The sequence below is a fragment of the Amorphotheca resinae genome, assembly GCF_003019875.1.
Source record: "Amorphotheca resinae ATCC 22711 unplaced genomic scaffold M430scaffold_1, whole genome shotgun sequence".
NCBI classification, from domain to species: Eukaryota; Fungi; Ascomycota; class Leotiomycetes; order Helotiales; family Amorphothecaceae; genus Amorphotheca; species Amorphotheca resinae.
In genome coordinates this window covers 2345033-2360214 of record NW_020194471.1, presented here as the reverse complement: position 1 = coordinate 2360214, position 15182 = coordinate 2345033, and the positions used below count along the sequence as shown (strand labels likewise).

At 49.4% G+C, this 15182-nt stretch overlaps 3 protein-coding genes across 3 annotated transcripts; 1 reads left to right on the top strand and 2 right to left on the bottom strand.

Annotated features, from left to right (window-relative positions):
• Window positions 1-1469: 1469 nt before the first annotated feature.
• Window positions 1470-3085, bottom strand: M430DRAFT_93512 (hypothetical protein; the record flags this gene model as incomplete). The annotated part of the gene is made up of 5 exons (XM_024869781.1): window positions 1470-1839; window positions 1895-1984; window positions 2040-2490; window positions 2539-2606; window positions 2658-3085. 5 exons carry the CDS (start codon window positions 3083-3085, stop codon window positions 1470-1472), a joined length of 1407 nt encoding a protein of 468 aa, XP_024725402.1.
• A 2554-nt stretch (window positions 3086-5639) lies between these two features.
• M430DRAFT_113086 (hypothetical protein) lies at window positions 5640-9413 on the bottom strand. Its single transcript, XM_024861503.1, has 4 exons — window positions 8878-9413; window positions 6907-8805; window positions 6623-6838; window positions 5640-6555 (listed from the first exon to the last, which is right to left on the bottom strand). The coding sequence occupies exons 1-4, from the start codon at window positions 9205-9207 to the stop codon at window positions 6034-6036; spliced, it is 2967 nt and encodes a 988-aa protein (XP_024725401.1). The 5' UTR covers window positions 9208-9413; the 3' UTR covers window positions 5640-6033.
• A 456-nt stretch (window positions 9414-9869) lies between these two features.
• M430DRAFT_113085 (hypothetical protein) lies at window positions 9870-14482 on the top strand. Its single transcript, XM_024861502.1, has 3 exons — window positions 9870-12725; window positions 12778-13359; window positions 13408-14482. Exons 1-3 carry the CDS (start codon window positions 10107-10109, stop codon window positions 14293-14295), a joined length of 4089 nt encoding a protein of 1362 aa, XP_024725400.1. The 5' UTR covers window positions 9870-10106; the 3' UTR covers window positions 14296-14482.
• Window positions 14483-15182: the final 700 nt, after the last annotated feature.

The following is a 15182-nucleotide window of genomic DNA, read 5'->3' as shown; positions in this document are numbered from 1 at the left end:
AGCACACGGGTATTGCTGGCAAGATTCCCGACTTCAGGGTCAACAGCGGGCGGATACCATGAGATGAGATGCGGCCTGTCACTCAGTGGCTGTTGGAATCATCTCCTTCTCGGAGCCCCTCGTCCTGAGATCCTCGTCCTCGGCCCATGACGGATATTCCGTCTTTCACGGGTACTCCGTCATTGCAACACTGCAACGAAACGACGGGCATGACCGACAATGCAGACAACAAGATGCAACCATTGAATGTTATGTCTGTTTTGCTGGCAAGCGTCCACGCCCCCTCCTTGCCCACAACGCAGGTACGTGGAAGAAGATCGCCAACAGCCCCGGTTCTTTGCCGTTCGCGCCGCACGGGCTTGCCGAACAGGGGACACGGCAAGAGAGTCGGTCTTTGAATCTCTTCATCATTATTTTCCGTACGGGGTAGGATCCCGGTCGCTGTGTTGCTGGCAGCCTTTCGAAACAAGGCTGAGGGATGCTACTCCTTAAGCCGTGCCTTAGTAAGACGGCCGTCTGTTGTAGAGATCCAGAGAGGAGCTTCACCAGGAGCAAGGCTCAGTATACCGAAAATGAAGTCCATCGTGTCAAATTGCTCAGCTCTGCCTACGTGATCTGTCAGTTGGCGATCTGCTTACGGACGTATAGGAGAAAACCAACATGAGCCCCGCGCGTTTCAGAAATTCTGTGGGCTGCAAGTGCGCGGCGTGGAATCTGTCCCGAACTGATTTGGGTGTACTCTTTTGGCTCTTGAGGTCGTAGAAGAATAAATAGAATTACCCCGTACGGTACGGGATAACTTACAAGGTTCTGGAAATCTTCTCCGCAGTGGCCACGAGATTAGCAAAACACCAACGACCTATTTATAACTGTCAAATTTTACGTCGCCGATACATGCGGAATACTGTTGTACCTCGCGATGTACCTCAGTCCTGGCTGGATCACTAACCAGCCCTGCTCTGTTGCTGAGTACAGCCTATTCCTTTGTCGTTTCATGAGTTTCGAGATCGTGATTCAGTCAATATTTACCTGAAAAGGGGAGGCTATGTTGTCGCCTAACTGAGCCATCTCACGGAATCCGAAATTGCGCATTGCGGCCGTTCGCCATCTCACCTCATATGTGTCCTAATACTGGGCCTCTGCTGTCTGAAAGAATGAGATGCTCAGATGGCGTGAACTTGACCTCCGTCTCCCCTGTAGTAGAGTGCATTTCCAACGTTTCCATCTCCACCTAAGTATCTGCACACCCAGTCAACTGCAATAGCCCACCTACTAGGTGGGATACGGTTTTGATCTTCTTTATATTTGAAAAGATGTTACAAGATGAAGGGTATAGATAGAGCTTGCGTACAGGTCGTCACATATTGTCCGACTCGTCCCAAAAATGCTTCTAATTTTGTACCCCAAAACGCCCCTGAAAAAAACGCCCCGCAAATGCATATCAAATAAATTTACCTCCGCCTCATTGATCATGATGATGTCGTCGTTGTCGTCGTTGCCGTCGCTGCCGTCCTCCGTTGCTTACACTTCTCGTGTGCCATATGACCATTTCTCGCAGTTGTCCGTGTGAACTCGGCGCCACAGTTGGGGCATATTGATTTCGTGGCCGCGCCTGACTTCTCACGTTGGTGCCGCAAGAGGTTGCTAAAAGTAGAGAATTGGCGGCCATTGCATCCATGCTCCCAGCACTGCGGCTTGGGGCGGCTGTGTACAACTCTGACCTGATCACCAGAGTCTGATGAGCCCACCTTACTGGGAGTCTGGGCAGGATAGATGTTTTGCATCATTTGCACGTTTGGCTGGTCCATTGAAGATGCTGAGAGGGAATGTGGCCGAGACCTGTATTCTGTCAGTAAGAAAACTAGGACTGGAAAGAGCTCGATTGGAAACTCACCCAAATACTTGCATCGCAGGATCCATTGCACCAGTGTTGTAGGGCATTGACATAGAGTATGCAGGAATGCCAGTGAGATCATTTGCCCCCCTTTCAAGCAATCAATTAGCAACCGCTCTCTTGTAGCAATTTAAGCAGTACCTACATTGTAAACACCGGGCCATACATGTCAGAACCCGTATCAGACAATTGTGGTGTATACGGCGCTAAGTAGGCCGGACTGGAGATATTTGAGATGTTCGACAGATTCGGAGAGCCTTGCTGTGAGCCCTGCGAGAGAAGAGGTGACGGAGCGAGAGTGTTTGAATAATCAGAAAGACTCCTGGATAGCATCTCTGGAGAGGCCTTTGGTGATACTGTGTAGGGGTTACTAGTTGATCGATCTCTCCGCATCCTTTCCTTGGCATCTCGTCGCGCATGGTCACGCTGACGCTTCAATTCCCTCTGCTCGGGTGTGAGGCTTCCCCGTGGTGGACTAGATGAGACAGATCGGGCGTACATAGGCATGAGCTTTGTATCTTCATATGATGGTAATGCTCCCATAACCATGGGAGGACTCATCTGCTGTGGAAAGAACTGGTCGCTTAAATCGAAATCTGGCCGGTCAGTATCCCTTTCAGGATGGTCTGGGTAATGCAACTCACGAGGCCATGTGTATGTTTGACGCACACCGGCATCAAACCGAGAATCATAATTCTGAATGCCAATCGCACTGGAAAATTTGTCAGCGATGGTCTGTAAAACAGGACGATAATAAAGATACCTCATGTTTGCTGGATAGGAGTTCGACCGAGAGATAGAAGGTTGAGGATGAAGAGGTTGATGACTGGAAGTTTGTTCGGCTGGATCGAGTCTCAGTAAGGGAGTCGGTCCAGGTCGATCTTCCGTTGTGGGCAGGCAAGACCAGTGAGTATCAATGCCACCCTGTGAGAATTGTGGAAACGGTGTAAAATGCTCAGTAGTAGGTGATGTTGTGAAGGTGGAATCTGGATGTGATTTGGGATCCAGGAATAATGGAGTTGAAGTAGTGGGTCCCTCTGTCGATGTTCCTTTCTGCCCGGATGTTGAGATGGTAGGCTTTATATCCAAATCCTGGAGTTGTGACTCTGTTGATGATAGCTGGTTGTCGGAGGATTGGGATCTAGACTGGTGTGAGTCTTCAACACGTGGAGCTATATAGTGAGAGTCCATGAAGAGAGGTCGGAGGCTGTGAACGGTGATGGATTCACATACGATGGATTTAGAATTAAGAAGGAATGCTGGGAATTGACTAAGAGGAAAAAGAGGCTCTGTAGGATCTTATACACTGAACTACCAGGAGCAGGGGAGACGAGTAGTAGCGAAGTAAACAGAATACTTGAAGGAGACAACTCTATTTTGGTGTTTGACGGATTGTAGGAGGCATAAAGATCACTGCCCTCCGCCTCAACTCCACAAGGGGCACAAGGCTATAATGTACTGGGCTCCCTCAGAAGAGCAGGGACCAGGGCCATGGGAACGCCATTGGCAGATCATGCTCTTCCTGGCAGACGTGGTGGAGGATTCGGGCCCCTGTTGGTGCTGGGGGAGAGGCACATGCCATACAGTAAGGCGACGCTATTCCCACTGTGTGGGCAGTAATAAGCAGGCTCTTCAATTGCTGGCTGCTTGCTCGCTGCTGGCACGTCAAACCTCCTAGTGTGGACGGTAAGGCTCCTTGCCGCTCTCATCGTTGCTGGCCCAAGTAGTCCTGTGGAGTATCTCCGTAGCCAGGCTCCATATTAGCAGCTTACTGGCCTGCGCCGCACACGGCCACCTTCCGGCCAGCAACACCCAGTGAAGCATGAGAGAATGTGCTTTAGGCGTGCTTCAGACCGACTAAAGGGGGTGAGAGGCCCAGGGGACCGCGGTCTAAGCTTCCCGCAAGTGGGAGGTCTGAAGGTCAGAGAAATGAAGCTGAAGGTACATCGGCGCCGGGTGTACTTAGCTGTGTCCGAGAAGTACCGAAGTTACAACAGTATAGCGACTTGGCAGACACATAGCTTTCCCAGTTATTACGACACCGTAGTAGGGTCGTTAGTAGCTGTAACCGTACCGGTATGACCGTCGTGCTCCGGGGTGAAGGGTGAAGGCGAACCGTGGAGGGCAATTCCGTAGCTCAATCATGCTCATGGGCCAGCTTCATGATCATCGTACGGGGATCGTCTTGGAAGGGCAACCAGGTTCGCGATAGCGATCGATCATCTTATCGCCCCAAGGGTGCATGTTCTGTACAGTACATGTAAGCAGGAATGGCGACGATTCTATCCCCGGGTTTATCGAGAGCTCAGGAGCCCCGGACACTGAACTGTACAGCACAGTGCAAGGTTGGCACACAGCCAGAGAATATTAAGATTGTAAATATGTAGGCTCCGTTTTGGCCTGCCGATGAGAGGCAAGATCGGCTTGTTGCACCGTCGGTACGTAAATGCTAGGTCAGGTAAGATTACCACTGTGTAGACTTGACATCGTCTCGACACGATACCACGATACCACGATACTACAATAACCAAAAGTTATTTTATTAGCCAGACCAGACTGATCGGCAAACTATCCCTCCAGAACACGTGCTATGTGACCACGTCATGAAACTCGAGGAGCAGAGCAGTAAGCGTGAACGGTGAAGCATCAGACGAACCACGGGCAGTTGACCTCCATACTCCATTACCTATCGAGGTAGATTGTACCGTTGTGCGGACCAGGGCGCTTCTTGTGCTGACTTCGACACCAAGCTTTGCGCCTTGCTCAACTTTCCGAGGGGAACACAGCCGACGAGCTTTGAAGCCTTCTCGAGTGGCTCCGACAGGCCAGGTACATACATACAGCAGGGTTGCAAAGCTTATTATTGCTACCCGCTACCGAACCTCAGATCTTAGCAAGTACTACTAAGTATAAGTGGTATGCTATACTAGGTATTACTACAGTGCTGCACTTACATGTGTACCTGTCAAGCTGTCACGTTTGCGCCACCGCCTTGGCCCAGGGTCCTTGGAGAGAGGTACACGGTCCGTGTTCTAGTACAACTCCATGCTTGCCATAACCAGATCAGATTTCCGAATCTTGGCTTCTATGAAAGGCGGCGAAACAAGCTTCATCGTGCATGGAACCCCCCTCAGCAGCCGGCATCCAGACATGCTGTACGGACGTGGAGTATGAGCATATCCCGGAGTAGTGGAGTACGAGTTGCAATTCGTCCGACGTGGCCAATAGAATAAATCTAAAAATAAACCCATCCTGGTCTTTTGGTCTGTACTTATTACTCCGTACAGACGTCCAGTGCTCTCTGTAGGTACTTACTTCTTACCTATTCCCCGTGCGGTCAAGTCGTCTTCCAAAATAATATTCGTTTCAGAACTCAAAACAACCAGTCTCCAGTGTTGGTAGCCAATGGAATCCCGCAGAGGAATCCCGCATCCTGGCGGTGGCTTGACTGGGAGTGAGGATTCCATGGGATTTTGGAGAAATTTCTTGCCCTGAGCCTCAACCATCCCAGTATTCACCCACGCGCAATGCCGTTTGATCGCCGCAGGCCATTCCTTCATCCATCCTTAGCTGGACTGCGCCACTAGCTTGCCGTGGCCAGTGCTACTTTTACAGACTATCCTTGTCGCGCTCGATCAATATAAATTGTCACCCACGCCCTCGTGAGCATCGTGACTTCAACCTGCAAGATGTTAGATCGTCATCACGAGTAGTGATATGCGCCTTATGAGGGAGTCAGAATGAGCCCGCGCGATTCCGCTGCTAGGTATTGTCGCCGCTCGGTGGGCTCGGATACTGTCCGTGTTAGAATGGTCGGGATCAAGGGATGCCTGTGTGCATCATTGACGCCTTTGACAGAATGGCATTGCGGTCCACTACCGGCTAATGAAGCTAAACAGTATATTCTGACCTCCCTTGCCCTTCCCCCCCTATTGCCCGCCTTATCCCTATCTCGCCGTTGAGTTCATCACCATTAAAAAACTCCTGCAGAACCTGACTCCAGTCCTCTGTGGATGATATGATGGCAATGCTTTAGTCCTGCTCCCAAATGCGCTCTTAAGAACTCCGAAAATATGTAAGCAAAGCTTTCGTGACAATCTGTAATTGGATGATTTGGTGGAAAGTTCGCTGGCCCCTCTTCAAAGTCTTCCGTGACGAGCCTTGAATATGGCTACCTTGTCGTCGTAAAACAGGATTTCTCGCAACCTTAACCGTACCTTAGACCGGCCATCTTCAGAGCCAACGTATGAATCAGTATCCGAGTCGTCCGGATCCGAAATTTCGGACTCTGTCTCGTCAGGGTCGATTTGAGGAATCGCTGTGCCATCTTCCTCCTCCTCATCATCATCCTCGTCACTTCCATCTTCCTCGCTCCCTTCCTCATCATCAGTAATAGCACCGCCTGGTCCACCATTTGCGAGATTCGAATTTGTGACCTCCGATCCATGGGCCTCGTCATGAGGCCGATTTTCCAAAATTTCAAAGCATTTATGGGAAATACCCATATAACAGAGCTCGACCTCAGGACGCAAAACAATAACGTCCACAACCTGCAATGCCAGTTCTCGAGGATCAAATGCAGGTGTTACATGATCTGCTATAAAAGGAATGTTGAGAGAACGGAGATGAGGGATTTGAGGAAGACGTTGCAGGAAGTGATGCTGGTAGAAGTTAGTCAGGACAAGAAACTTTTTGGACAGAGAAAGTATTTCGAAAGAGACGGCATACCCAGTCTTTATAATCGATTGCAATGCTTAATTCACGAAGACTGCTCATCCGCCCACTAGTAATAAAGTTGAGGACATCGCGATTTGGCATCCAAGCTCTCCAACGTACGCTATCGGAAGCACTCGCTGGGCCTCTTGGGATCCGGTCGGAGCTATCTAGCATTAACTTGCGGAGGCTTGCTCGGTGTCTTTTCAAGGGACCCCGAAAAATGGCGTCCTGTGAAAAACTATTAGCACTTCTTACAGTGAAAGTATAGTATAATGATAGATTGGAAATTTTCTTACGATTGTGACATTAGTTGTGGAAGAACGTCTCCGGTCTTGTAAAAACAGGGTTTCGAGAGTGTTAGGAGCTAAGGTTTCTTTCAAAAACGAAATAAGGGCAGGAGAAGCGGCATCCGTATGTATCTTTTTCAAGTTCAGATGATACTGTAGAGATACGCCGGCTCCATGCTTGACAGACGAATGGCTGGCACCGAGTGGCGTCGGCAGAAAGTGTCGTCGAAGCATGATCCAGAGTCTATCGTGCTGAGGACAATCCAGAATCGTCAAGTTGGTCAATACAGGCCAGTCAAAGGCTTTTTGGAGTACAGCTATGGAGAGAGAAATGCGCTCTAGCTCCAATGTCTGTAGTCTCAGTTTGCCATCAAGCCTATCCCTTTCAGAAGAAGAGCTCTCGGAGAAATGCGATTGCCTTTGGCTATGCCCTGGCGACCGTCTAAGGGGAGGCTCTGTAGATATATCTGATAGCGCAGCGGTGTGGGTTTGTCCGTCCATCTCATTTTGCGAGACGAGGGTTGCCAGGGGCTCAACATCAGGTGGCGTTGGCTCTACTTCAGCCGACTGCGCAAGTGGTTGACTATTCAGGTTCAAACCAGTTGAGTCATTCGAAGGAGATCCGCTATCGATACTGAAAGCGACTCCATGGGTTGCTGTGACCACCTCACTGCCTGTTGAGTCCTGCTTGGCAAGCCACTCCGCTTCTGTAAGGTGGGTTTCGGTCGTCTCTGAAGTATATTGCTGGAGGATACCTCCATTTTGGATGTCCATCGGTGTCGTTATATTGGATTCCATATGCGGAGCTGTCGGATGAAGAGGGGATGAGGTAGCCAGGGAAGTACCCATAGCCTTTTTCTCGGTCTTCGCTTTTTGCTTTTTGCGAATATCAAACACTCGCCCCAAGAGCACCCCTAAAACACCTCCTAGTCTTCTCTCTCCAATTGTACTTGCACCGGGCCATGTTGCTTTGTGATCAACTTGATGTAAATCTGGCCCATCCCACGCTATCGCAAAATCTCGGTGGACTGCTTTTGCAGAAACACCTACTCGCAATTCGCGCAGGCGATCCTTTGATTTCGCAATTAAAACACTCATCTCATCCAGGTAATCAATTTCATCGATATCTAGCACAGACAAGCTTCTTAAAGGGGGCAGGACGCTCAAAGTAGGATATTCTACCCTACTTTGAGCGTAGGAAATCGGGTGAGGTTGGGTCTGTGCCGGGATATAGCCGGATGGAATAGTCCAGCCTATCGAAGTCAGGGTACTACCAGCTGTTGCGCTATTGGACGTTGTATTTGAGGTTTGGGTGGGGGATAGGTGTGCTGTATCTGAATTATCATGCCATCGGACCCAGACTCGCTCCAGTCGAGGTTCATGGTTTGGATTCCTACTCTGCAAAGAAGACAGAGCGAGCCAGACGTCTCGCAGAACCCCAGTAGGCATATCCCACACAAAAGTCTCGAGATTGACCATCCTCGCTACAGCAAGAGCAACAAGAGTTCCTAGCATTTTGCCACTCTCTTTAGTTATGAGATACTCCTGTACCCAGTCTGCGGGACCATTCCCTAGAGAGAACTTTCGGGTGTATTGAGGATATTGGTTTCCAAGGCGCCGTTGGCCGTTCCGTACTCCTGATTGGACTTCGTGATTGCATTGCGCGGTATTCGGGGCGCCACAATTTGTGCAAGTAAAAGATTGGCCTTGAGCGTGGTCCGTAAATACGTCGCCCATGCAAAGAGTAGCAAGGCCATAAGTAAGGGCATCGACACCAGTTCTCGGATCGGTCGTAGCGTGTGCATCTGGCCATACAATGTCGAAGCGCGAATAGATATGAGGTATGGCAAGGTTGTGAAGGGCGGAATGGGTTAATGCTAAAGCTGTCAAATCATTCGTATGGGTTACCTGTAGTATAGTATGATCAGAACTTGTCTAGAAGGGCCTGGAGGATCAAGCTTGAATGATCAATAAACGTACCTCCTTTACTATTTCCTTCAGCACATCGATAGGAAGATCCAGTAATCGAAGCGGCCCCTTCTTTTCCATGACAGCAGTCCATTCTTGTTCTTTGTCCTTTAGTAAGTTAGATATCTTGGTCCTCGCATCAATGCCAGCTCTCTCAATCTTCTCAGAAGAAGCTTGGCACCCTGGGGCGGCCATCTGATGTCCGGAACCAAGATCTGATGGCTTCGAACTGTGGGCAGACTGTGCTGCTGTTGAGGTTCTAGGCGCAGATACGAGCTGATCGTCTGGCTGTGATGCAGTGTCGCTGAGCGTCTGGTCGGGACTTGGCAGGCTGGTCGTCATGATCTGTCGAGGTTGTGTTGTTGGGATGAATGTGGTGATCTGACGTGGTACTTTCCCTCGCAGCCCGAAACTGAACAGGGCATGCTTGATACTCGAGAAAGCATGCGCAAGGCCAGATGAATGGGAATAGAGCAGAGAAGTGAGGGAGCTATGATGGCCTCTCACCTTAGTAGCTTTGGAATGGAGCTCGACGTGAGCGCTGCGTCCCCATGGATCCAGAGAGCTTAGCCTTCCCACGTTGAATGGTCAACCAAACGAACGATCGCCGTGCATCGACCGGGCTAGTCGTTTCGGGCGATTCAGTCACGTGATATCTATATTGACACACCTCCGGGTTTCCCTCCCGTTTTGTTTGCTCGGCAACTTTGACTTATGGATATGATTGACCTGAGACTTTGGATACAGGTCTATCAGACAACCCCATATTGTACCGCGTAATGAAGCTAATTTACGTGGGCGGTAGACAAGCCTCGGTGGGTAAGTTATAGTACTCTGCCTTACCTAGCAAGGATTGGACGCCGGGTGATTTGTTAGGTAAGCGCCTTGTCACACGGGGCGCTTGTGTAGGAGGATGGCTTGTCGTCCCTGTCCCGCCTGTCCCACTGTCCCGCGGGCACCGCTGCAACTCAAAATCAATATCAAAGAACTCGGCTTTGAAGACACGAAACGCGCATGACAGTGCCCTCCTTGTGACGCCTGCTCGAAAGCACTCGTTCGTTCGTTTGTTCTTCCGTCCATTCATTCGTTCCATCCCGTAACTGACCGATCTTTCTCGCCCAGTCAGGGCAGGAAGGCAGGATCACATCGCAGCAACGTTTCTTAAATAAGGACTTCACCCTCTTCCTCCGAGCTCTGTCACCACCCCTTCCGACCTTTAAGCACCACCCTTGGCCAGCATCATGTCATCTGCCTCTGCAAGTTCTCGGCCAAATATAAACAAACGCCTCAGTAGCCTCCAGGGGACTGAGCAACTTTCCCGCAACACATCTCGAACCCGGACCAAAACCATCAGCTACAATGATGCGTATACCTTTGCTCTCAGAGCCGCATATCTTCACCACCTCCTCCAGCCTCGGTCAAAGAGAAAACAGTATGTGCCGGCACCGAAGCCCACGAAGAGAACTGCTATGATCGGGGAGTTGTTGCAGGAATTCTCACCACTCAAAGATTCAAAGAGCGCCAAATTCCCCCATGGCTTCATGTCACCTCTGGAAAAAAGGATACAAGGGGTGTTAGTTGGCACGGAGAGGCTTCCAGGGTACAATGATGCTGCTGTCAAACGGACTTTTGCAGAGGCGTATACCGCCTTTACTGAGCAGGGCTTTCGGAGACGTATGGACAAGGAGAGACGAGTAGAAGATCTCGTCCTCATTTTTTACTCAAATGCCACCAAGTCCTTGCAGAAAGGCAAGGGCCCCGATGATGATTCTTGGAAGCCCCTAGTCGACCGGCACGTTGCCCTCTTTGTCAGGCTGATCAGCACCACTTTGAAAGACATTGGTAACGACAAAGACCGACCCGAACTGATGAGTCGATTATCGACGCTGGAGAAAAAGCTGTTGACAAATGACCAAGACCTCTTTATCAATTCAGCAAACGGTTCGGGAGGGTCAACCGTTGAGGTTGTGACCCCAGTCAGTAACGATGTAAAAGATATGCCCATGGTCCTGACTGTGGGCAGAATATTTGGCCTTAAAAACTCTCAGATTCAATCTGATATTGATGCAAACAAGAGCATTTGGACAGAGGAAGCTGCACTCGCGGATATCAAGTCCTACCAGCATTGCCTCAATGCTCATACCAAACGAACTCTTCGTAGTGATGATTTTGACCTTGAGGAGGGGTACCAGGCGTGGAAGAAAGCAGAAACACCAGAGTTATCGCAGATGATTGCCGAAATCTTGCAGGCCAGACCGGAGCTCGTAAAGGCATCATCTACAACCAATAAACCTCTGCCAGCTATCCAAACACCTTCGACTGAGGGAGAACAAGCCTCCCCAGAGTTGGCCAAAACAGTCTCAAACCCTGCGAGCCAAAGGCGGTCACTTATCTTTGACCCAACCATAGAAAAGAGCTTTCTGTATTTGGACGAAGACCCGCCAAATCGAACGTCCCTTGAGGAATTGTCGTACACGTTCATACCACCAGATCCGCGAGCATACTATCGATCGATTCTTCTGCATGCCATGACCTTCGATCTGCTCCATGCTCCACAGGCAACTGATGGTCCAGCTGCGACGGCACCCCTTTCTCAGGAGTCTATGGAGCTCCTAACGGAGTTGTGTGTTCGCTGGCGGATACCTCAATTTTCTCGATTTGTGCTGTTTTTAGACGTAGCAGCTCAGAAGTTCTTGGATCAAGAAATTGGTCCTGATGAACTAGATGCTGCCTTCGAGTTCATCAAGAAACCACCACCAGAGACCAAACGGACGAATACACATTCTCACTCCGCGAGTCTATCGTCAATTAATCAGAGCTTTTGGACTGTCCAAGATTTTGCTTTGTATCGTCAAATACTCACGAACTTACACGAAGCTCTTCTACGCGACCTCTACGATCTGCTACAACACTGTTACGAAACTAAGCCTCCTTCTCCAGGACCTGTTCTGTTCATTCTGGAGAACCACATTTACGGCGATCCTTCTTTCTCTAAGAACCCAGATGAACATCACGTGTACGTGGAACAGTTGACCGAAGGCCTTCGTTCCAAAGCTGCAGCAGTATACAGAGGTTATCTGGAGGCTGAAGTACCACAGAACCAGGAAGAGTGGCAATTCTCTCATGTTGTTAAGCTCGGTAAGTCTGTCGTGAAATTGTGTGAGAGGATTCAGAAGCGGTATAGAAAGAATCCCGACATTATGGGAGTCAATCCCTTGACGATACTTGTCGAAACGATGTTTCCAAGCTTTGAGAATGATGCGCGTGATCTAATCGAACGGATTCTTGTCGTGGCCCAAACGAAGAACTCGGAAGTTGATTTGGAGGATGGATTCGACCTGTACAGAGAACTTGTGGAAATTCGACGGATACATCATGCCGCTCTCCCCGATCAGCCCTTCGCGTTTCATATCGAGGATCTCCTCGCAGATTTCGTTTGGAGATGGATTCGTGTGGCCGATTCAAAGATGATAGAACTCATCGATCAAGCCATCAAGCAAGATCAGTTCCAGGTTCGGTCAGATAATCCTGACCGACCGGCCACTGATGATGAACGCCACAGTGTGTCTGTGATTGATATCTTCCGCTTGTTCAATCAGACTGCGGATCAAATCTTCCAGCTCAATTGGGATGACGATGTTCAGTACGCAAAGTTCATGACTGCTTTGTCGAAATCTTTCGGCATTGGCCTGGCAAGGTATTGCGAAGTCATCGAACAGAGATTCTCAAAAGAGATGGACAGGCTGTCTCCTTCTCAAGTGGCAGCTGCTACACAATCAGCACAGGAGAAGTGGATGCAGCTTGCAAAAGATGTCTGGAACAATAAAGAGAAGATCGAGCCCTTCCAATTCTATCCTGAGGTAGGTTTGGTGCCTGCGTGTTTCCAATTGCATGTAACTAAGAATCCCTCAGTCTTTCGTGAAGCTCAACAATATCGAATATGCCATCCAGCAATTGGACAATCTAGAGAAGACCATGAATGTGGATGCTTGTGCTGAGGTGTTGGCAAAAGTTGCACCACCTAAGGAGAAACAACGAAGGCCTTCCAAATACGTCTTTACAATCAAGATCGTCGAAGCAGAAGAATTGAAAGCATGCGATACAAATGGGACGAGCGACCCTTATGTGGTGCTTGGCGACGAATATCAAAAGCGCCTAGCTAAAACTAGGGTGGTGATGAAAAACCTCAATCCTCGCTGGGACGAATCAGTTGATATCACGGTGCAAGGAGCACTAAATATCATAGCCACAGTTTGGGACTGGGATACATTCGGCGATCACGATTACGTTGGGAGGACGTCGTTGAAATTGGACCCAACCCATTTCAGTGACTATATGCCGCGAGAGTATTGGCTAAATTTGGACACACAGGGTAGGCTCTTATTGCGAGTCAGCATGGAAGGAGAACGGGATGATATCCAATTCTACTTTGGCAAGGCGTTTCGCTTATTGAAGAGGACGGAAAGGGATATGACACGAAAGATTACAGATAAGGTATGCCGAATGCTTGAGGTATTATGACACGCGGCTAATTATCTACAGCTTTCGCAATATATCAATGCGTCGTTGTCCCTTGATGCTCTAAAGTCTCTGATGTCACGTGGTGGCATTTCTGTAGCGTCAGTAACGAGTTTATGGAAAAACCGCCAATCTGTTGCACCGGCCCTAACCACCATGGATGTCGAAAACGCCCTCAAACCGCTATTCACATATTTCGATGAGAATTTTGCTATCATGAAGCAAACATTGACAGACGCATCCATGGTCATGGTTATGACTAGATTATGGAAGGAGGTTCTCCTAGCTATCGAAGCTCTGTTGGTCCCTCCCCTTTCGGACAAACTTTCGAACCAAAGGCCCCTTACACAACAAGAGCTAGACATTGTATTCAAATGGCTAGAACTTCTCTTCGACTTTTTCCACGCTCGGGATGATGAGACGGGCGAGGCAATGGGGGTACCGATCGATGTGCTGAAATCGCCTAAATACAGTGAATTGGCATCTCTCAACTTCTTCTACTTCGACACGACAGACAACCTTATCCGAACATCTGAACGAATGGCAACCGCAACTGCCCAGCGGGCACAAGCACAGCGCAATCGTCTTTCTGCGCCACCGAGTCTGGGGGCTTCTTTCGGCGGTCTCCTGGGATCCGCTTCGATGAGACGGACGAAGAGCATCATGCTAAGTCGCAATCTGGGAACGATGAAGAAGGCCAAGGAGGAAAAGAGGAAGGAAGCTCAAGCAGATCCGAGCGATGACATGATCTTGAGGATTTTGAGAATGAGACCTGAAGCAGCGCCGTATCTCAGGGATAGGAGCAGGCAAAAGGAACGTTTGGCTGCCGCGGCTGCAGCAGAAATGATTGTTAGACAAAGTCTTGCCGCTGGTGGACCGAGATTTGGTGCAAATAACTTGCCCCGACGTTGAGTTGCGTTGCGTTGCTATAGGATGGGCATCATGGTTTGCACTGTACAGGCGTTGGTTGATGACATGTAATGATTAACGATGGGACGGACGGGTCGGAGTTAGAGATACCATTGCTATCGATTGAATAAATGTTCTACGACGGATAGTCCATAATAATGATGTATGTATCCTCTTGGGATCTTGGGACCGATCCTGATTCCTGGGTCGGCTGTTCCCTCCCAGCCCCTGATCGCTAGGTCAGTATGGTTAACCCACGTGGGATGTCCCCACCTCCACGCCACGTGATTGTGAGCTTCTCCTCCCGCGTCCTTGGAAAAGAATGATTGTCCAGACTTTTCTTTTCATATAGGGCCGAGCAAAAAAAAGGAGAAAAATGATCTGTTTTTTTTTCTCCGCCGGTAAGTACCTACCTAGGTAATCAAGAAGTCCACACAGGACCACAGCCCTTTTTCGCGAGGCGCCTCGACGGCTCACCACGATCCGAAGTGCCGAAGTTTGCAGAGACACGGAGCCGGAGGGACAGAGCCACGAGAGGTCAAGGCCCACAATGCTAACCTTATGGCTTGCAGCGCTGGCTGGCCGGGCGGTCCACATTTATTGGACCCCTGATCCCCCTGAGGGCTCAAGTTCAATCACTCTAAGTATATAAAGCGGGCCTGCAATATGGAATACCTTATATTGTTGTTGTTGTAATATTACGGAGTAATGATTCCGAAGTACCATGTTGGTTAAGGTATGGAAGAAGTTACTTACCTACACGTGAACTAGCTCATATATCATCAGCCAAGTGTTTTACCTTATAGACCGGTTTCTTGTGCTTGTAGTTGTACCTTAGGCTAATAGGTAAGTCACCTATCAAATGATTCCCCCGTACCAGGTACTTGACA